General features: G+C 30.5%; 1 protein-coding gene across 2 annotated transcripts in view; it reads right to left on the bottom strand.

The window, feature by feature from the left end:
* Nucleotides 1-13,152: 13,152 nt before the first annotated feature.
* mus81 (mus81 structure-specific endonuclease subunit) overlaps nucleotides 13,153-23,580 on the bottom strand; it is a 42,204-nt gene continuing 31,776 nt past the window's right edge. For both annotated transcript variants that reach the window (XM_089597346.1, XM_089597352.1), the window contains 2 exons: nucleotides 13,596-13,718; nucleotides 13,153-13,530 (listed from right to left, as the gene is read on the bottom strand). In XM_089597346.1, coding sequence (XP_089453472.1) covers nucleotides 13,282-13,530; nucleotides 13,596-13,718 — 372 coding nt within the window. In that variant the 3' untranslated portion in view covers nucleotides 13,153-13,281. The remainder of the gene's footprint in view (nucleotides 13,531-13,595; nucleotides 13,719-23,580) is intronic.

Raw genomic sequence — 23,580 nt, 5'->3', positions numbered from 1 at the left:
AGGTCACTATTTTCTTATTTTTCTATTATCATTTAAAATACAATGTTATCTTATTATTTATTTATTTTTTTGTTATTTTAACGACAGTTAACTCTTATTTATATTTCTGTTTATATATTAATGTAATATTATATTTATTATTTTCTTTATTTTTTATTATTATATATTTTTTTTTTCAGTTATAACGAAATACCGCATATACCATGCTATCTGCAAAAGCACAGCATATACGCGTCCGCGCACAGTGTACTATATGGGGTATTACACGTCATTCATTAACATGCTTCATTAAATGGTGTTTGGTGTCGCTTAAGAGAAAGATAGTAATAAGAGAATATATGATAAACAAACAGATAGCTAGAGACCATAAACCGCACTCTGCTACCAATTTTGTTAAATAACGTTTACTATCATTTAAGTTTGTTTTCAGCTTCAAAACAAAAACTGTGGACTACAGTCTCACGCTCCTTCACAGGCTGCGGGACAGCAGATAGTCCAACTATTTGTTTGTTTAAAAAAAAAGGAAGGAAGAAGTAGAGTGCTGAATATAATTTCCAAGTTAACTTGCCTTTCTTTCCACTAATTATTAATTCGGATGACCAATTCGGATGACTTGTACTTTCTCTTTCCATTGGATTTATAATTATTTATTTCATAATAATTTAAATTCTTTTTCTAATAAGTTTTGTGTCACTTTATTTTACGTTACTTGTATACATATAAAAGGAAACAGAGAAAAGACGGAACGTCTGGTTAATCTTTTAATATTAGTTATTAACGTCTGCACTTGATGAGCGGCAGCGGACTACTAATTAAAACGCCGCGCAAAGAAATGCACCTTGCACGAAGTTTTGGTTAAAACTTCTTCGTCTTACTTGCTATGGGGCCGGTACTTGCTGACTACATGTGTTTAAGCTTCATGGCTCGCTTTGGTTGTCACTTGACACTTCGAAGAGCCACGAAGTACACAGTCAGCTTTGTTAGGCAACAACTCTCGTTGAGTATGACTCTGTAAACAGTCTTAAAATTTAATCATTGAGAATGAAATGTAACAGAATAAAATAGAATAAAAATAAAAAATTTTTAATTTACGCAAGTCGTCACCTAACATCTATTTTAATACTTTTACGTTAAATAGTATGTATTTATATATAAATTTATGAATGATAATATATTTTTTTATAAAGAATACATGTATAATTGATTATAAAAATTTTAAAAATTTAAATTTATAATAATTAAATATCTATTTGTCTGAAAAATATGTTATATTAAATATTTATAATATATAAGACTCTTGAATGTTATATATATATATATATATTTTTAATAGATGAATTGAATATTTAATATTAAAAAATTGATTTGTATATATATATATATATATATATATATATATATATATATGTATATATATTAGTAGGGCTAACGCCCCCCTGCGCGCTCTGACCAACCGCGCTAACAGACTAACAGATTGAGTAAACAAAATAACGACATTACTCGTGTATTTATCAATGCCGGCTGAAAATTAGTTCACAACAGCAGAATACGTGACTAACAAAGGAGTTGATAAAACATATAATTAACTTAACACAATTGAATTAACATGAATATTAATTTTTGAATAGTATTTTAAAATTATATTAGAGAGGGTCTTCCTTTACACGAATTAAAATTAAAAATAAATGCTATAGTAGTGTTAATAAGAACTTTAAGTATATCAGACAGTCTCTGTAGAGGCACAAGATTTAAAATAACAAAATTATTTTAGTATAATATAGAATCAGAAATAATCATGGGAGAAAAAAAGCAAAGTTTATATTCCTAGAATAACATTGAATACTGGCACCTTATTATCATGACCTTTTGTCTGCTATAGAAAAGACTTTTCTTTTGTATTAGCATGTTCTATACTTATTAAAAAATCAGAAAAACAGAGCTTTGATTATTTAGGATTGTATATTAAAAAACCTTTATTCTCTTACAGACAATTATACGTTGCTTTATTGAGATGTAAGAATCCAAAAAGAATTTTTATTCAAATTGCATCCGAGAATAAATCAGAAATTAAGAATATTGGTTAGCTAGAAATTTTTCAGTAATTCAAAAATATGTAACTTTGAAGATCGTCACATTAAAACAGACGGATGTTAATTCATAAGAACCATGAAAAACAAATTTGTGAAAAATGTGGAAAGGGTTTTAAAACAACAGATGGGTTAAAATGACACGTAAAATGTCACAACATTAAGCCAACAGAATGAATTATTGTTTTAAAAGCTCAATTGTGTTTGTCTATTAAATTATACCCCCTTTTAAATTTTGTCTTTTACTTAATGAAGTCCTCAAGTAATCAAGAATTTTATATTTGGATAAAGTAATCATGGACCAGAAAGAGATTTGAAATGTATAAGATCAATCAAGTTAAACAAATAATGGTACTTCAGGGACGTGTAGTGAGTAAGGGGGAGCAAATAGACAGAGGGAGACCTATGATCGGTGACTTAAAAAACTCTAAAAACGAGGTATGAGTTGGGTACTAAATTGCGTATATTTTTCAACATTTATGATGGTAAAACATTAGATAAATAAGTATTTTATTGGGGGGAGGTGAAGGTGGAGGGGGAGCGAGGGGAGCTCACTCAAATATAATTCGATTAAAAATGACGTTAAAACAAACAAATAACTACGTAAATCGAGTGGAAGCCGAGGGGGAGCTGAGGGGGAGTGGGGGGCTGAGACTCACTTTTGTCAATACAACTATATAATATAGGGAGATATATATATATAAATATATATATATAATTATTTATTTCAAATAATATCAAGTATATGACGTGGGATGTCACACTATAAAAACTTCACATGATTTAAAAAACTATGCATGCATTATATTTGAATACATATGTTGTTATGCTTTAATTTAATGTTTTAATATTACAAACATAACTTGTCAAAGTAAATCGGCGAGTTAAGAGAATTTTTTTTTGAATTAAAGATATTTAATAACACTAAACAATATGCGTAACAGTTGTATTCACGTATTATAATAGACTTTAACTGTTGTTTTAGTGTATGTTAAAAAAATCATATTTACTCTTAAATAATAACGAAAATGTAGCTTATCATGTCATAAGATGATATGTCAATAATAATATCATGTATTTTATACATAAATTTTTTTATTACAATAACTGCGCAATGATATTACCTACAATTTTGTACCTTTGCAAAGGGAAATGTGTAAAAAATTGAGTTTTTATATTTACTTTGGATAAATCAACGTCTAACACTGCTTTTCAAACCATACTTCTTTTTTCTAAATTCTCATCACGATTTATTTGAAAATAAATTCTATTTTCACTTTTGCATCTTGATAAGACTACGTATGATTGACCATGCAAAAACAATGAACATTTTTAACTATCATCCAATAGTAATAAATCTTAGACCTCAAAATTTATTAATAGTCATGGAAAACGCTAAGAGTTATGGAAATTGTTTTCCGTATACAATAAAAAGTAGTGATAATGAATTCCACGTATTTAAAGCTATTTTTGGTATAAGAATTTCCAATTTTTTTCCAGTTATAATTTTTACTTGATTACTCTATTTAAAAGGGTAGTATCACAATTTATAGTCAATGCGTGTTCTGAAATACATTATGTGCTCCGAAACAGACAAGTACAAATAAATATGGCAACGCTGCATGAGGCGAAAACCCTCTGTATATCCATACATATATACGTATTTATACATACGTATAAGTATAGATACGTTCGGAGGTTATATTGTACATCTACGTCGCCAACAATGAGTTAGTGGTGAAATCTCTACTTTTTCACACTATATTTCAATTTCAGCAAAGTCTGAAATTTTTTTTAATCGCAATCTGTAAAATACTCTTTTTTTGATAAGAGTACGTGTTGAATAGATAAATTATTTTTTGAAAACAGTGAAGCTAGGGTGTCTGAAATTTTAATATGTTATTTGACATGCAATTGTTAGCTTATACAAATTTCTCCGAGGCGTTCCTAAATTTTTGGATTTTGTGACACTACCCCCTTAAGCTATTTTATAATTTACAATCTTGTTAGGTTACATTAGCCATCAGTTATGCTTAAATTTTTGTACTAACAAAACAATCGTTTCAATTTCTAAATTAAGCACATAAAGAGGTAAGCCTTTGAGAATACTATTTAGCAATTTAATTGAAAAATTTATATAAATATCACTATCAGATTTATCAACATTATTGTAAGTAGCATGATCTATGCTACAATTTAAGAATCAAAAATTTTAGGAGTAAACATCAGTTTTTTTCTATTAATTTAGTACTTGAATTAATTAATTTCTTATAATAATAATGTAATTTTTTGTCAATTATACAAATATTAATTTTCAGTTTTAAAATACGAAACAAAGACCAAAGATATCGTGATTTAATATTTTCTCGTGTAAATTTACTTCTATTACTATTTTTAAAAACTGACAGAATCCATCTAAAATCTCCTCCTAAAATAATTAATTTATTACCAAAATGGATATTTGAATCACATAATCACGCAATCTTTTTTCAACTATTTTAAGTATCTCTTTTTTTAAAGGCTTTTTCGGGATCATAGAAGCTTCATTATTCCATTGCCCGGAGACAAAAAAAATACAATTTAATCTAATGTTTTTCAGTAGAGAATAAATTGGTCATTCCCTTCCAGAATTTTTCTAGGAATACGGAAAAAATAGTTTTGTCCAAATCAAAAGTCAGCATCATTTATTTGTTTAAAAATTTTTGAAGAAATGGCAGTTTTGTATTGAGTTTTTTGCTTATATCTCCGCTTCTATTGCTCTTAGAGAAATTGTTTGACCATCAATCTCTTGTCATTAGTAGACACTTTTGCCGATCCGTTATTGATTGTTAGTAACATGTTAATGGAAAAAAAAAGCGGAAAAAATTTTTTGTACCAAAAAACTTCAGATTGCCGTAAAAAAATGATTATCATGCTGATTTGAATACAACCGTGCTAAAATACAGATATCAAGTTGCATAACTAATATCTACTAGAAAAGTTGCAAAACAATTGTTAATTTTCTGTTAATTAATATTTAAAGTCAAATTTTAAAGTGGTATTACAAACTTCACAGTCAGTTTATCAACAATTCGCTTTGATAAAAACATTGTATTTGGGGTTAGCAATAATAAAAATTTAGAAAAATTTACTTTTGTGAATTAAGACGTTTTGCCAGCAAAAAATGTCTTTTGCAACTTCAACAATTGCAAATATCTCAGTAAATTTTGCGTACATTCTTTTTTAACTAACTTCATTGGCTTTATCATGAGAAACACGAATTAAAAAAAAAGAATGCTCTAGCTTACTCTAAAGCCGAGGTACAAAAACTTGATATTTTTCGCGATAATAGACTAATAATTGAATTTTCTACGGCGAAAAAATTTGTGTATCATATTCATGTATTTCTGCATCAAACTGCCGAAGCACTTTATCAATTTTGTTGAAAGGGAAGCTAAAAAAGATAAAACAATTCATATTCATAATTTAAGAGTTGAGGCAGCTCAGTGCTCCTGTCTGTACCCCTCTCTTGCGACTAGGTGGCCAAACGGTTGCAGTGCGCACGTATCTAAACACGGGATACAGCTTGCGTTTGTTATGTAAATGTTTGTTAGTGCGGATAAATGAAAATTTTCACATTATTTGTCTTAAAATCCCGGGATTTTTACGATACTTGATATAGTTTAGGTAGTATATGAATACAGCAAATTATTTCCAGTGATTTCAAAATAAAAGAAAAATTACGATCAATAAACATTTAAAAAATTGCCTTACAAATTTAAAGTAGCTATTCAAGTTAAACTATTTTTTTTGTACCTTGATCTACTGAACAAAAATTATTGCAGTTTTTTAACTTTAAAAGACATGTCGAAAAAATTTAGTATTTAACTGAATTCAAACAGTGAAAGGTTACTGCATGGAGCGAGCAGGAAGGCGAAGCCTCACACTCACCCACATACACACACATGCACACACACACATTTATATACACTAGTGGGGCTTTGCCCACTTGCGCGCTCCGCGCACCGACCCCCTAACTTAAACTGTTATAACTTAAAAGGAGAGTCTTAAAATTTCATCTGTTAGTGGGGAGAGGATGGTGCCCAGAATTTCGTGAGGAAAAAGAGTTTTTGATCTACATAGTCAAGCATTAACTATATATTTAACAGTTAATTACAACACCACCTAAAGGTACTATTGTAACACGTTGAGTTTTTTTTAAACTTTCCGTCATGTTTAAAAAAAAAGGTATACATAGGCTTTGCTAGTTTTGACAACTTTCATTTCACTCGAATATGATTGATAAAAAACAGTCTTTTCATTTTCATGTTAAATGTTAATACTACTATAAAATAACAAGTAATTTCATTAATAAAAAATATCATTATATGTTACAATATTCTTTGATTGTATAAAAAACACTTATAACGCACTAAAGCTTTTGATAAATTAGATAATCTAAACAATAACTTTCTGTTTTTTTTTTTTTTAAATAGTCAGAAAATGTAATTTTTTCTCTAAAATAGCCATATGAAAATTCGCCCTCTTGCGCGCACCGTGCGCCAACCCCCGGCGTAAAAGTTTGAAAGTTTTTTCCGTAAATCTTTAATTACTTGAAATTCATCTGTGTTACTTTAATTTCATTTTTTTAAGAATATTAAAAAACAGCAAATGTAAAAATTAATTTATTTTATTATTTTTTACTATGTACAAAAATAAATATTTAAAACTTTTGCACATACTATATTATTTATAAATTTCAAAAAATATTATAAAATCTACTCGTGGTTTCATTTTTTTTCAGAAAACGCTATCTTCAAAATTCTTAAATAAATAAAATAATTATATATGACCATATTTATTAATTTTAACATTTAAATTTTACTTACTTTCTTACGATATGTTGATTATGTATTTTTATGTGTCTTTTTAAATGAGTATCTCTTTTAAATTCTTTCTGAAAAATATAACATTTTATTCTTTTCCCAAAGTTACGTTTTTTTAAATGTCTTGTAAAATGATTTCTTGATTTTATAATTGTATAACAAATCTCACATTTAAAATTTTGATTCGTATGCTTTGTTTCATGAGTTTTTAGAACTTTCATGTCAGCAAAAACATATGAGCAAGAATGACATTTAAGCATTTGTGTCTTTCTGTAAAATAATATAAAAGTTAGCATTACCACCTAAAAAATTCTTACAACTTAATTTAATATTTCTCTCTGAGTATAATTTAAAATAAGAAATTGATTATTAATATTTCATCATTTAACAAGTATACGTGACATGATGTATGTTTTTTTTACGATGGTTATTTTTGTTAAAAAAATTTTATGATTTACAATATTAAAATACAACAATAATTATTTTATAACACGTATACGTTGAAGCAATAGGTAAGAGACAGTCAAGTTCTTTAAATTAAGATAATATATATAAATATACATATAAAACATTGATTTATCTAAAACATGTATAAATTTATAATATACATAAAACAAGTACACATGTGTATCGTTACGAATATTATCAGAATTTACGATTGGGTGCGGGGAGTTTTATCTCTTCGTTGTTACGATAGAGCTAAATTTAATGGGTTATTCACTTAACCTTTTTAATAAGGCGATACTCCCACAGTTATTATTATTTAATAATTACGTAACGTTGTAGTTTATATATGTAGTTGTATCATGTCATATATGTACGTATTAGAATGAACGAATGTTACATTGTTTTAAAATAATAGCAGCACAAAAAAAGTTGAATGGACCAAGAACTTTATACTTATCAATGACTTTTAACAATTTGAAAATTATTATATTACGATTTTTAATAAAATATTTACTAACATTATTACGTAATTGAAAATGAATTTTATGTTTTTTTATGAGGAGGGTCTGTGGGGAAATAGGCAAAAATCGTGTGGGGGGGAGGCTGCGAGGGGTCTGTAAAAGGTCTTAGGGAAAAGTAAGAAAATGACAAATTAACAATGAAAACGGTCGAATTTTAGCTTATTTGTGGGGGGGGCTGTAGGTGGGCCATGTAGAATGCCCCTCACAAATAACTATAAAATATAGGGATATATACATATCATCCTATGTTATTTATTTGTACTCACGAAAGTGAGTCTCAGCCCTTCCCGTTCACCTTCAGCTTTCCCTCGATTTACGTAGTTATTTGCTTGTTTTTACGTCATTTTTGATCAAATTATATTTGAGTAAGCTCCCCCCACTCCCTCCTACTCCCCATCCGCCTCCCTCCCAAAAAATACTTTATTATAGAATGTTTTACCATCATAAATATTAAAAAATATACGTAATTAAGTACCCAACTTATACCTCGTTTTTAGGATTTTTTAAGTCACTGATCATAGGTCTCCCTCTGTCTATTTGCTCCCCCTTACTCACTACACGTCTCTGAAGTACCATTGTTTGTTTAACTTGATTGAACTTTTACATTTCAAATCTCTTTCTGGTCCATGTTTACTTTACCCAAATATAAAATTCTTGATTACTTGAGGACTTTTTTAAGTAAAAGACAAAATTCAGAAGGGGGTATAAGTTAATAGACAAACACAATTGAGCTTTTAAAACAATAATTCATTCTGTTAGCTTTATGTTGTGACATTTTATGGGTCATTTTAACCCATCTGTTGTTTTAAAACCCTTTCCACATTTTTCACATATTTGTTTTTCATGGTTTTTATGAATTAACATCCGTCTGTTTTAATGTGACGATCTTCAAAGTTACATATTTTTGAATTACTGAAAAATTTCTAGCTAATTAATATTCTTAATTTCTGATTTATTCTCGGATGCAATTTGAATAAAAATTCTTTTTGGATTCTAACATCTCAATAAAGCAACGTATAATTGTCTGTAAGAGAATAAAGGTTTTTTAATATACAACCCTAAAAAATCAAAGCTCTGTTTTTCTGATTTTTATTAATAAATATAGAACATGCTAATACAAAGGAAAACTCTTTTCTATAGCAGACAACAGGTCATGATAATAAGGTGCCAGTATTCAATGTTATTCTAGGAATATAAGCTTTGCTTTTTTTTCTCCTATGATTATTTCTGCTTCTATATTATACTAAAATAACTTTGTTATTTTAAATCTTGTGCCTCTACAGAGACAGTCTGATATACTTTAAGTTCTTATTAACACTACTATAGCATCTATTTTTAATTTTAATTCATGTGGTGGAATACCTTGTCTGATATTATTTAAAAATTCCATCGGAAAATTAATATTTACGTTAATGTATGTTTTATCAACTCCTTTGTGAGTCACGCATTCTGTTGTTGTGAACTAATTATCAGCCTGCATTGATAAATACACGAGTAATGTCGTTATTTTATCTACTCAATCTGTTAGTGCGGGGTTGGCGCGCGGAGCACACATGGGGGAAGAGCGTTAGCCCCCACTAATATATATATATATATATATATATATATATATATATATATATATATATATATATCTTCCTACATTATATAGTTAACTCAGTGGGGCATTACACACAAACCTTCCACCGCCCCCCCATTTACCCCTCACCACCCCCCACCAACCCCCCACAAAATAAGGTAAAAATCCGTTATTTTCTTGCTTATTTTGACATATGGTTTTTTTCAAAACCCCCCACAGCCCCCCACCAACCCTCACAGCCCTCCACCGACCCCTACGCATTTTTTAATGGCCCCCCACCGCCCCCCCACAAAATATTATATGTATAGTATAAAAGTATAGTATAAGTCTTTATTCAAGTCAAGGGGTTTAACCACGTACGGCTTCATGGGATAATAACAATGTATGATTTAATCAAATAGTTACAGATTAGTGCACAATACTACAATCAGCTAGACTCAAATACAATCAATTGTATTTCGATTTATTGGATCCCTTGGTTTCTTTATAAGCATAAAGTTTTTGGTGGGCTGACTTTTTTTGTTAGCATTTTGTAACGTTGCATTTTGCCAGTCCTGTCAATGTGTTAAAGTATATTACCACATTCTTACCAAATCACATGGAAATGTTGTATAGTATTTTTTCTCAAAACATCCCACATCCCCATACCTACCCCCTGCGGCCCTCCCACCGACCCCTACGAATTTTTTCAAGGCCCCCACCGCCTTCCCACACTACTTTTGGGGAACCTGACCGTGATCATACCATCTTTACCTATCTTTAGACAAAACTGTCTTATCACCACGATTTATTTTATCGTCAAGAAGAAATTTAAAGTCATATAATTAATTCGTAGGGGGTTGTTGCGTAAAACATCATTATTTATACAACTAAGTAAGTTTAAAAACCAATTTATATGGAGTTAACAATATTTTGAAACCAAATAATATATATACACATATATTGGGGAGCATAATTATTATATCATCATTACTCATATAGTCCTTTAATACACAATTCTTTTTTTTACATACATAAACTGAAGTTAAATTTAGAGTATCATTAATATAAACAATTAAAGTTTCGCATCACTTTATGAGTCATCTTATAAAGCCTGATTAAACCACGAAGACTTACGTCCATTTCTATTCTGTTTTAAATTAATGCTGAAATTGGTACAAGAGATGAACACCATATACATTCATGATATGTATTATTAATTAATAAATTTTACCTATACATGAAAAAATAATTAATAAATCATGTTATGAATATTAGATACATTAATATATTCAAAAATTTCTTTTCAAACTATATTTTCAATCTCTAAACTGTTTTCTCCATCGACTTGAACAAAAATTCCATTTTTATTTTTGCATAGTGATAAAGCCACGTATAATTGACTACGAGAAAATAAAGGTTTTTTTAAGTATAGTCCCACATCATCAAAACTTTGACCTTGAGACTTATTTATAGTCATTGCAAATGCTACAACTAATGGGAATTGTTTTCTATATAAAATAAAAGGTAATGATGAAGTATTTCCAGTATTTAATGTAATTCTTGGAATAAAAACTTTATTACCAATTTTTTCTCCCGTTACTATTTCGCCTTCTACGTTATACTTCAGTAATTTAGTAATTCGCAATCGTGTACCGTTACATAATCCGTCTGATATACTCAAATTTCGAATTAACATTACTATTGTACCTATTTTTAATTTAAGTTTATGAGGTGGCAAGCCTTCACGAATGTTATTTAACATTTCTACGGGAAAATTTATTTAAATATTATCATCTGATTTATCAACACCTTCATATGTTGCAGTATCGGTGTTGTAATAAGTTTTAGTTTCCCCATGTAATTTACTCAAAATCTTATAGTTTAAAAAAAAAGTATATTTATTATGTGAAGTTAGTATCACGTTATTGTAATAACAGTTGCAGTAATTACCAAATATTTAGTACAGACATCATCTGTTATCTAGGATTTAGGAATGTTAAATGTTTTTTATGTCCCCTTCTCCAATTCTTAACACTAATTTTGAAAATTCGTTATTACTAGAACAGATTTTATTTTGTAATCTTAAAATTTTGAAGAAGTTCCATAAAAATGATGATTTAATAGTTTCTTCTATTATTATAGTTCTGTTACCGTTTTTTTATAACCAGAAGGATTTGTCAAAAATCTCCTCCTAATTCTATTAATTTATCACCAAAACAAAGTTTTGTATTACACAAGTCTCTCAAAGTTCTATTAACGATTTCTAGAGCTTTTTTCGGAATCATAGAAGCCTCATCCCATTTTATTAAATCAACTTCCCTTAATTTCCGGATCCACTAGGACCATCTATGAAATATACTTTTTTATCTTGTTCACAAATAGTTTTAAAAATTTTTCTTTGATCTTCATTTAAACTTGTGTACATTATATCGAACATTTTTTTACTGAAAGATATTTCCTCAATATTGCAATTATTTATATAGTTGCTAATGGTTGGTGTCGGTAAACTAAAAGACTCACATGATTTACCTTCCGATACCAAAATTTAATATGTAGAAGAGCACAATTATTATTATCATTATCGAAGTCTTCCGTAAAATATTTTTTACCTTCATTCCATATTTTATCTCCTTGAATGTTTTCTGAAATCAAAAACCAAGCAAAAAATCGTCCTAACTGGTATGAAAACATAATTGTTATGGCTTCTTTAAAAATATTGTCGATTTCAGAATCATGTTTTATTTAACCAATTGCAATTGCAGTATCCCTGAAATTTTTATTTGTTATTCCATTATGTTTTTTAACGTCTTAAAACGATGTAGCCCCATGTAATTTATTTAAAATAAGTTTAAAAAAAAAGCGTTCATGATCTTTTGGAGATACTATGTTTAATCTACCTATAGCAATATTTTCCAGTGTAATTTTCCTTTTTTTCCAAATTTTAAGTTTATTGTCAAAAATGTAATGTTCTGGAATGTTAACATCTTTTAGTGATTTTGCAAAATCATCTACTTTATTTAATTCAAACCAAGCTGTGAGGGGTGTTTGATAATTTTTTATTACATTTTTGATATTTTCTTCAAATATGAGTAATGAGTTGTGTACATGTAAATGTATTATTTTTTTTAATTTTTAGTCACATATAAGCCAATGTATAATTTTACCGTACGTATGCTCTGTTACATGGCGTATGTAATGTTTTTATTACAACTATATTGCATACACTTCATTGAAAAAATTTGGTGTAATTTTTTTCGTAGGAATTAAAATTCTTTTTGTAGTTCCAAAAACAGTGTTAAAATAACGTAGAAATCAGACAAATCTTACCTTAATTATTAGAGGGACAGTAGGGGGACGGCAAGAGGTCTTTTGAGGGGCAGCGGGGGTTATGTGGAATGCCCTAAACATTTAACGATGTATATAATATAGGAGGATATATACAAATTTCTAGATACTGTATGACAGAGTTTTAGGATATTTTGGGACGTTGACTAATAATTTTTCTATATTTATAAGCTAATAAAGACGACGATTATCACATCAATAAACAAATCACTTTTTATGTAAACATGTGTGAAGGAAGTAAATATACGAAAGAACTGTTTAAGTAAAATATTAAGGAATTCGAACTATTTTATTGTCCAGTGTATTAAAACTAGTTGTATAAAGTTCTATGAAATCTGATTTCTTTTTATTATTTGAACATTATTTACAAGTACTTCTACGAACAAACCTGCATTTTACTTTATCAATCTACTTCTGTAAGAAAGATATATATGTGATTTATGTAGAAACAACATTTACTTGTATTGCCAATTAAAACTAGGCCTTGAATAAAACTGACTCAAGTTTCTACTGATGACTGGTCCAATTCTAGATTTTGATGTACCAAGCGGAATATTTGCTAATAAATTGTCGTCTTCATTTTTAAACGCGTGAGTCAAGGTCTTCGGCGTCGGATACACGTTTGTAATTGCCATGGCTTTGTCCACAGATATACCTTTAAGCTGCAGCAGCTGTCGCATAAACATTTCTCGAACCGTGAAGCTCTTAAAAATACATGAGTTAGTAAAATCTTATAAATTTTATAAATATTTAAAGCCATACTACGTACTTTAGTTTTTTTTGCAGCACTGTTAAACTTTGTAAAGTTTATCAACGATACACGTAGGGAATCATAAGTAACGACATTTCCGTTCCCAAAATTTTTTGCCTCACAGCTCTTTAATTCTTTATTCTGAAAAAATTTAAGTTAATTTACAATAATAGTAAATTTAATTTTTTTTTCCTCAGTATTCTTAAGTAGTAAGACTTGTACAATAAAAAGCTTTTAATTCTTTTATCTGTTGACATACAGAAGTACGTACCACTGCAAGGAATGAAAAGTTAAAAAACGTTTCACTTCATATAAATGTTTACTAAACCGAAGAAGAGAATGACAAACAGATCTTAAAGATTTATCATTTAATTAATTGCATAATAAGTGTACGGCTTTTTTACTAACTCTCTTGGGGTTAAATTTAATCTAGCAGACTTTTCGGGGTAGTAGGAGTCAAAGTGTAGTTTACTACACCCTTTGAGAAATCAGCTTCATTTTGTCAATGAAAAAAAAGTGCTGAATTTGAAATAAAATTTTTTGAACAGTATAAACATAGTCATAAAAATATAATATCCTTGTCAATGACTCCTTGTTCAAGTTTTATCGCCCACTCGCGTATTAAAAAATTCAAACCAACATAGATTTTTTTGGTGTTAGGGTTACCCGATGCCATCATGTACAGACATATCGTAAAAATCACACAGCACTTTTCATAGTATATACATGATATGTAGGCCCATAATTTTGCATATATTTCGCTTTTAAAGCTTTTCATATATCATACAGATAGACTTTTCAAATTTAGTTAGATGTTAGGCCCCGTTTGTTGTGAGCGCAGCAGCCAAAAGCAGTCGGCAAAGGTTAGGAGAAGGTAGGCAATCAGTGTTACTTCTTTTGTTAAAGTTTTTTAACTTTTAGTTCATGTTCCTAGCAAATGCTATCCCTTGTTGATACCACTCTGTATACCTGTATACAAGACAGAAACAGCTAGCAACACGAACTAAAATTCTGGAAACGTAAGCAACATTTAGTCACGCTGATTGCCTACTTTTCCTTAACTTTTGCCGACTTTTGCTGTCGACTGCTTTCGGTTGCTGCGCTCACTATAAACGGGGCCTTAGTGATAAAAGTTGGTTCTAACCTCTACTAGGAATAGATGACTCATTAGATTCTAAGTTGGTACCTACCTCTACTTATATGCCTGGGAAAAAAATTTCACTTGATTTATCATGTAATACTAAATCACGAACTAAGTTATGTAAAAATCACACGATTAGGAACGTGGTATTACCGATACTTGCAAGGGTAATGCTCATACGCATATTATACTAGAGCAAGCAAGCCATCATATAGCTTATAAGTGGAAGTTTCCAACTCTAAGAAAAACAAAGAAGATAAGGATAGTTTTATAACTCTCTCTTCTAATTAATAGGCTGCAAATATGTGGCATTCTGCTCGGCATCTCATTCAATGGTATTAATATCGAACCAAGTCAAATTGTTCAATTGCTTGATGTCACACTAGACAGCTCTTTCACTTGGAGGGCACATAGTACCTTAATCGCCAGAAATTGTTTCTCTGCACTAGCTCGGCTTAGACGTTTTTGTCACAGGCTGCCTAGTGATACCAGACTGTTACTGGTTTGTTCACTAGTGTTTTCATATATGGAATACTGTGTGTCTCTACTGTACGGGATTTCTGCTGAGATAGAAACCAAAACCTGTAGGTATATGAACGCAGTCTTGCGTTTTATTGACAGGCTGCGCAAATCCGACCACATCACTCCAGTCTAAAAAAAATATGACCTTATCTCTTTCTTTAGTAGAAGGCTTTAAATTATGCTGTGCCAGTTCGAGGGTGTGTTGAAGACTGGCTCTCTATTGTATCTTCCTGAGCTTTTTAAGTTAAAGTTAAGGCTTTTTAATGTTTTTGTTCCACATTTGCTCTGATGCTCTAGAACTGCAAGTAGTGCGAGCTGCCATTGACGTCTTTAGGCACTCGTTCACCGTTGAGACAGCTACGGAGTGGAACCGTCTATCCACTTAGCTACGCGTACCATTAAATACTTGGAATAAGGATCGGCTCCTCAAAGTCATCAAGGCACGAAATATACGTTTAAACTGATTGTTTTAACTTCCTCAGCCTTAGTTAGCCTTAGACTTAGTTTTCATTGTACTTATTTTTATTTTTATCACTATTATTTTTATTAACTATTATCTTTTGTATTTCAAGTTGCATATGTCTCATACGAAATATATTACAAGACAAATTAGTTCTTGTAAACGCTGTTCAACAGCTATGTACACTGATCCAAGGCTATCATAAACTTATGGACCCTAGCCTAATAATAAATTACTTCTCTTGATCCCCATTGGTTGATAATGCTGGTATGGAAATAGTAACACAGCTAGACTCTATACTTTTAAGTGTGTTATCAAATAATCATGTGTAATGTGTAGGTTTGAAAATCACAATCAGTTACGAGAAACATGAATGTTAGCTATTGGAGTATTATTTCTAGCAAGAACTGCTACAGTTTTCAGTTAACACTTTAGTGAAAACAATCACCATCGGATGCATGGATACACAACTTTAAAGCATCAAATGCAGTGCCTTTGATTGGCTTGTTTTCCAGTGGGCTTCCAAATGAATCGTGAAATACTAAAAACTATTTAGAAGTACAGCTCCTTGTCTGGGAAGACCCATTTGACATTACAGTAAATAAGTAAATAGTACTCTTGAACCAATCTATTAGTGTAAACCACAAGAGATTGATGCTGCAGCCTATTCGAGTCATTTGAATTTTTGTAAGTTGTTTAAATTATTACAATGATGTATGAAATCAAAGTCTCCACAAAAATGTTGGTGACAGTCATACAAGGCTACAGTTCATTTCATTATCTATGTTATCAATGCTAGCAACTAATTTTTTGTATATTTTACTTTCTACATTTTTTTAAAATATAGAATATTTTTTCATATAAAATTTGTTCAATTACTTTTTCGACAGGTATTACTTTAAAACAGTTTTTAAAAATAGATAACCTTACCAAAAACCAATCAAATTCATTTCATGTGTATGTATTTCACTAAATATAGAAAACTTATTCATCATTCTGTTCATAAGGATTAGGTATCACATACAATCGTTAAATACTTTTCTTATACTTTAAGATTTTGTAGTAAGCTCTCCAATGCTTCAGTTATTTTTAAATCTATTGTAATTAAATACACACATATTTTGATATAGCAAATCTGTCTTTTATTAAGACATTTCTCTCCTTCCTTCACATAGGGCCTCCCTGAACATGTCAAACAACTGATCTCTACGATAAAGGAGACTAAAGGAACATAAACTTTTCCAGCACATTTATAGAACTTTGCATGTACATTGCATTTTTTTTTTTCCACTAGACATAAAAAATTATTTTTAAACGCTTTGCTATGTGTACCAATTCTAAGTTGTTGGAATCGTTCAAAAAATTATCAGCCAGGTATAAGTGACGGAACTACAGAGAACGTTTTGAAGATGGCTTACAGCAAATATATAAAGAGAAAAAGCTGTTTTTTAATCTAACGTTTTACGAAGTTCGTATTAAAAAAGCTGGCTATTTAGGTAAGGTAGAAATTCTCGATGATACAGTGAATTTTTACCCTTTTTACATTTAATCAAACTTAAGGTTAATTATCAAGTGAGACACAATCAAATGGATGTGTATACTGTGGAAAGTAATATTAATTTTCACGATAAGTCTGTATAATTCCATGGTGTAACTCTGACAGCTAACAAAACTCATGTTTGACTAAATGTAACATCGAGCCGTAATGGTAGTTTTCATACCTGGTGGCACATGTCACCAAGGCAAGAAGTAGGTCCAAGGGGCCTGCAAAGTAGGGCCAGAGGGACTCCTTGTGCTTGCTCTGGTTGGATGCGCACCAGGTGCGAACCCTATTTTTCCTACTGAGGGTGCACTAACCGTCCAAATATTTAAAAAATCGCTCAAAGTAGGAAAATAATGTATCTTTATATTCTTAATAAACGAGTGACATTTCCAGATAATAATTATTTCTTATTAAAAATCTACCGCAGGTTTGACATTAATTAATAACATTTATTAATGACGCAATTTTTTTTTATCCTGTCTATTAAAACTCCATTGATAGAAATTTGGTTTTCAAATAATAAATAGTAATTTTGTGCTTAAGTTACAACAACAATGAGATTGTGAAAGGCTATTGCTTGTATTTCAAACAAAAAAATTAGGATAAGTTAACGGTACAGACTCTTGTTCCATTCAAAAAATTTTACGTTTAATGTTATATGTTATATGTAAGAAAAAAGCGGCTTTTTAATTTTTTTGCACCATAGTAATTTTAAGAAATTAGCATCATCATTTTGTATGTTCATTTTTAGAAACAAAAAAAATTTTTCCAACGAATTTTATGGTATAAAACTGTTGATCCTACAATTAGTAAAAGCGCTAGGGGTTTAAGCCACTGGAGTATTTTTTATCGTTACAACAGTAGGCTTAAAATTATTGAAAAAATATAAGCAATGACCTAAAAAGTCTTGACAATAGCTGGATCAGAAACATGATTTTTTTTTGCAAAGTATTTTTTATTTTAACTTTTTTTTTTGTTACCATTATCTAAAAAACTGTTGAGTTAACTTACACTTAGAATTACTCATACATTTTATTTGACATCACGTGATTATAGCGGAACACGCGGCTCAAGAAGCAAAGCAAAGCGTCGAGCACTCGATAATCGGCAGGGCAAAGTAGTCTTGACGGATGATAGATATAAGGCGATTGAGCTTTTATGTCCCCCCTTAGGTCTCTCTGTCGTGGCTCTGCTATAAGCTCGAAAATATCAAAAGATTGGAATTCGATAATACTTGCTTTGTAATAATATTCGTTGTATACACAACTGTAATAAATCTGTATATATTTAAAATTAGATCAAAAACGATTTGAATTATTTAAAAGGCTTCTGGTAAAAAAATATTTAGAACGTCGTAGAATCGAATTTTGGTCTCGAACATGAAAGTACGATTCTCCGTTCATGCTTATCCCTCTCATTTCAGTAATAAAAGGATGAGAGACCATCGCACGAGGAAGGATTCACTCATCTCTACAACGGAGTAAAAACCGTTACATCTGCTGTGATAAAGCATATTTAGTAAGTACACAGACAGGGAGAGAGATTTCCCAGCGATGGAGGTCACGAGCAAACGCTCATACCGTGAGCGCTAAGATACCATCACTCCTTCCTCATTTTTTCCTCATCTTGGTAAACCATAGAGTGGGATGGGATAATGCATATCGTATTAAAAATCGATCTTACATCTATATTTCAAATTAATCAATCTTAACAACATCAACCAAATGATAACAGTGACTGGAAGCGTCCTTACATCTACCAATTTAGAAGGCAAATCGATGTATTCTTTTTCTTTCTTTTTTTTTCTACGGATTACCACGACAACCTGTTGGCTTAGTCACTGGGGCTATCCACTCACTATCTATGTGTGAAGGTGTATTGATACATCCATTTTCAAACTCTCAATTAATATCATACCTAATCATACCATGGGCAAAGTGTAACTACTCAATCAAAAATTTATAGCTATAATTATACCTACAAATGATAGCTGTATTATAGGTATAATTATCTATAGAACAGCTATAAATTTAGCTTTAAATTACAGCTGTAAATTTTGCTTAAATTTAATTACTTTAAAATTGGCTTAAAATCGAATTCTTTTGAAGTTAACCAGATAACTCATGCTGTCATCCGTATGATAACATCAAACCTGGAGGCTTGAAGTATATTTGAATAAGTAGAATAAAACAAAAATCTTAAATAATTTAATACTTTAAGTTTTTTAATAATTGTTCAAAAATCTTTCAGGCCTCCAGTTTTGATGTTATCATACGTATGATAGCATGAGTATTATGATTAACCTCTAAAAAATCCGATTTTAAACCAATTTTTATGTTGATAAATTTGAGAAAAATTTACAGCTATAATTTATAGCTTTATTTATAGCTGTTTTATTGGTATTTATAGCTATAATATAGCTATAATTTATAGGTGTAATTATAACTATTAGTTTTTGACTGAGTATCTCCGGTGTAACACCTTGCTAGTTAAGCTGACACTCGGCACCAATAGTTCAGAGTCATTCCTTAGTTTATAGTAATTATTATTACATACATTCGCAAGCAAAACATTTTTGGTAATATTACTCGTACGTATATCTACATATGTGCTTTATCAGTTGTACAGGATATACTAATAAATATTACTGTCATAAAAAATTACCGTCATATGATTTTGATTATTTTTGTTAAACGTAAGGGCTCCCCTGAAAAACTTGCGCATTCAAGATTATGTATCCGTTACCACCCACAATAAATTTTAAAGAGAGTTCTGTGAAAGTTGAGTTGACGTACAAGTCATCTGATAGCATTATTTTTAGCTATTTGGCGAACGGGGGTTTCAATAACAACCCTAATTTCTGTCAATTTTAATGTGCGTACAAAAAAATTAGTTAGCCATGTCAATTTAGTCATTGTGCCAAAAGGAAATTGTATTTCATAGGATGAAACAAGAACTTGAAAGTGAGTAATTACATCATTGAATAAGAATCTATGCGAATTGGATCAATTTGCTTTAATCATGGTTATTGTTGCTGCAGCAATGCTGATTTTTTTGTCAGAGTATAAACAAGATGTTATCATTTATATAGCTGTTTTTGTTGGAAAAAGTGTTGTGCAAATTGTAAATTATGAAATGTGTGTTGATAATCTAACATCTAAAAAATTTGAGTGCACCCTCATACGTATCCGAAACAAAGTGATTAATGGATCTTGTTTATCAATTTTTAAAATCAGTAGATTTATTACTCCCAGGGATGAAGTAGCGTCTGTACGCGAAATTCGCGATACGAGCTAGAATTACGCTACTTTCAATGAAATTATTTGATAATTCAAGCACATTTTCCGGAAGAAATTTTTTATCAAGTCGCATTAGTAATCTTATAGAAATAATTTTCCAAAAAAATTTGAGCTTACGACGAATATATCATGTAAGTGTAACAACGAATCATAAAATCAAACGAATTGAAACATAATAGATTAGTGGTGTTTTAAAATCAATAATGACTATTTTAAGATGATAGTTTGATGTTGCATATTTTTATTTATTTATTTTTTTTAATTTTTTTTTAATTTTTTTTTTTTGTAGAGAAAAAGGTACTAATTCGCTGTTAAAAATATGAAACAGATGTGTGTAAAATGATTCTCAAAAAAAGTCCTACGTCAGTTCAGCATGACAACCCTTCTGCTATATCTTCTCTTCACCAAACCTTCGGTATCCCCCTCAAAGGAAATACCTGTATAAGTGTATGCGACGGACCCAGCCCAATCACTTCCTGAACCCAGCACTTATATATATTACATCCAACCTATTTAAATAAGCACTAATTTGGAAATGTATTTTTAAAATTAATTCCTTTGGATTTTAAAATTGTTCCAATCCATTGAAATAAATATAAGAATAAATTTTAAAATGCTATTTTTTTGTCCTCAATTGAATTTTAACCTCGGTCTCCAGAGTGACATCAGATACGCTACCAACTGTACTACCGGTGAGTTAGAAGGTAGCTGTACTAATACAGATATGTTTGGAAGATGGTTGCACAATTAAATGAACACGCGTTTCAAATTGTGTTTTAAAAATTAACTTTTCTATAGGTTTAAAAGAGCAAGCATTTTGAAATTGTTTTTAGTTCATTGAAATAATATCAATATACGCTTGTCCTCACTCGGACTTAAACCTTGATCTCCAGGGTAATAGTCAGGTACGCTACCGACTATGCTATCGGAGTGTAGGTATGTACCTTTACTAATATGTTTAGATGTCATCGACAGTGAGTGTTAAATAAATTATCTTAAAGATAAATTAAAAATTGCTGTAGAATTATTTCACTTCATCTTGAAAATGATTAAAGGATGCCTTATAGTTGTCTAGAAGTTAACTGATAGGCAATTTACAAATAACTTTAACATGACTTTGCTACTATTTATAGTCGTAAGTAGGTTTAAAAACATTTTTATATTCCTCATGTTAATTTTGTGACACGCTTGATAAGAGCCCCAACCAAACGCTTTTATTTGTGAGGTCAAACCGTCAAATCTTACTTCTCTAAAATAAGCGCAGCCAAACAAAATTATTCTAGTTTGCCTACTGACTGCTAGATGGCGTATTCATTTCATTATAAACTTCTACAAATCATTATTCGAGTCAATTATATAATCACTTATTGTATTTACTATATCTCTGGAGGTGAGCAGCCAGTCCCTGAGTGCATAAGCAGTTTTAGAAGCACAAACGGGGTTCCCCTATAATTGATGTGCAAAGCATGCTTCATACTTTGTGTTAATTTTGCTGATAGCAGAGCATCTTAAATCTTTAGCATTACAAATGTGACTGAAACACAAAGAGGAATGTTAATATTGGGTTTCATAAATGATGTTTATTATAGTGCTTACTGTTGAGATAGTATTTCTTTCAGACAGTTCTTTTATTCCAAACCCCTAATGTTAATAATTTTGGCATTCTTCAAGAAATATTGAATGAAAAAAATTAGTTTAGCCATCTTTTTAAGCTAACTATTGACCATACGTTTGCCATTCGACCATTTACATAGAGCATTAAAATAAAAAACTATTGGTTGAACATTTTCTTTTCAAGGTAAAATAACAAGCTCTTGAGAAATAAAAATTTTAGAGGATCTTTGAAAGCCCTGAATATCAACGACATAGTCCATAACCAAAAAGGTCTGATCTCTTGACTAGCTGGTTGACAACTGAGCTTTCTATCTGCTTATATCACGCCCCTTATATCGTTTAAGGAGTAGGGATAATTAGTGAGCATAAAAAGTCGAAATAAAACGCAGAAAGGCTCAGTATGTATAAAAAGATCCACGAGAGTAGGACTATAAGCAGTAACGATCATCATTTCAAGTCATAAAGTATGAGTCAAAGCTATAAATATAGATACGTTAATTTGTGATTGATCCCTTCTGGATCTCAGTGATCATCATATGGTAAGGAGATTTTCCATAGAACTTATATTGAGAAAGTTTAGTGGATGGGTCAAGGTTCCCCCTACTACCACTATCGTCTTTTCCAACTTCCTTCTAATATTCCGTTTTATCTGTAGATATCATAAACGTTTAGTACTTTAAGTACATAAGCTACAAAAATCTCTCAGGCAGATTGCTGACGTGGATACTGATAATTTACGGAGATGGTTGTAGTTGATCAATCAAGCGTTTAAAGCGTTAGAAAAGTACGTCTTGACATCCTTATCCAGAGGGAAGGTGCAAACCTGCGAATCTATCTGGCTTCTTTGCTCTGCGTACAAGACAAGTTGAGCAGTATAGTGAGATAAATTGGCGGAGAATTACAAAGGCACCTTCCAGAGCAGCAGTCTAGTGAATGAAGTAGTGATAGTGTTAAAAACTGTGCTGATAATACTAATGGGCAGAACAGTGAGTGGTTTGATTTAGATACGAACCAACCCATTATGCATTAAAAGAAAGAGTTTTAAGAGAGAGACTCGGACTGGACCCTGCAGCTTCATCGGGGTTGCTTGATACCAAATGATACATCGCAAAAATTGTTTAGCTCAAATAAGTTCAGCGCTTCTATTTGTCACAAAAATAGTCTCTGAGAAAATTCAGACATGCTGCTCACGAAAGTTGCAACATCAACTGCTTAAATTTAAGATTAGTTCTGGTGATATTTCACTACCTGACAGACTACGACTCACTTCATCATCAAAGAGTTGGCTACAAATGAAGACTTTGAAGAATGTATCAAAGTTATTGATGAAATATACATTAAAATTATTTTGTAAACCCTTTTATATTAAGTTTCCACTCTCAAAACATTTTTTTTCTTATATCTCCTCCCAACACTCTGTATCA

The sequence above is a fragment of the Copidosoma floridanum genome, unplaced genomic scaffold, assembly GCF_036245765.1.
Source record: "Copidosoma floridanum isolate Cflo_tuat_1 unplaced genomic scaffold, Cflo_Japanese_pri ptg000004l, whole genome shotgun sequence".
Classification (NCBI taxonomy): Eukaryota; Metazoa; Arthropoda; class Insecta; order Hymenoptera; family Encyrtidae; genus Copidosoma; species Copidosoma floridanum.
The sequence above is the reverse complement of the archived record's forward strand: the minus strand, read 5'-3'. Positions and strand labels throughout refer to the sequence as shown.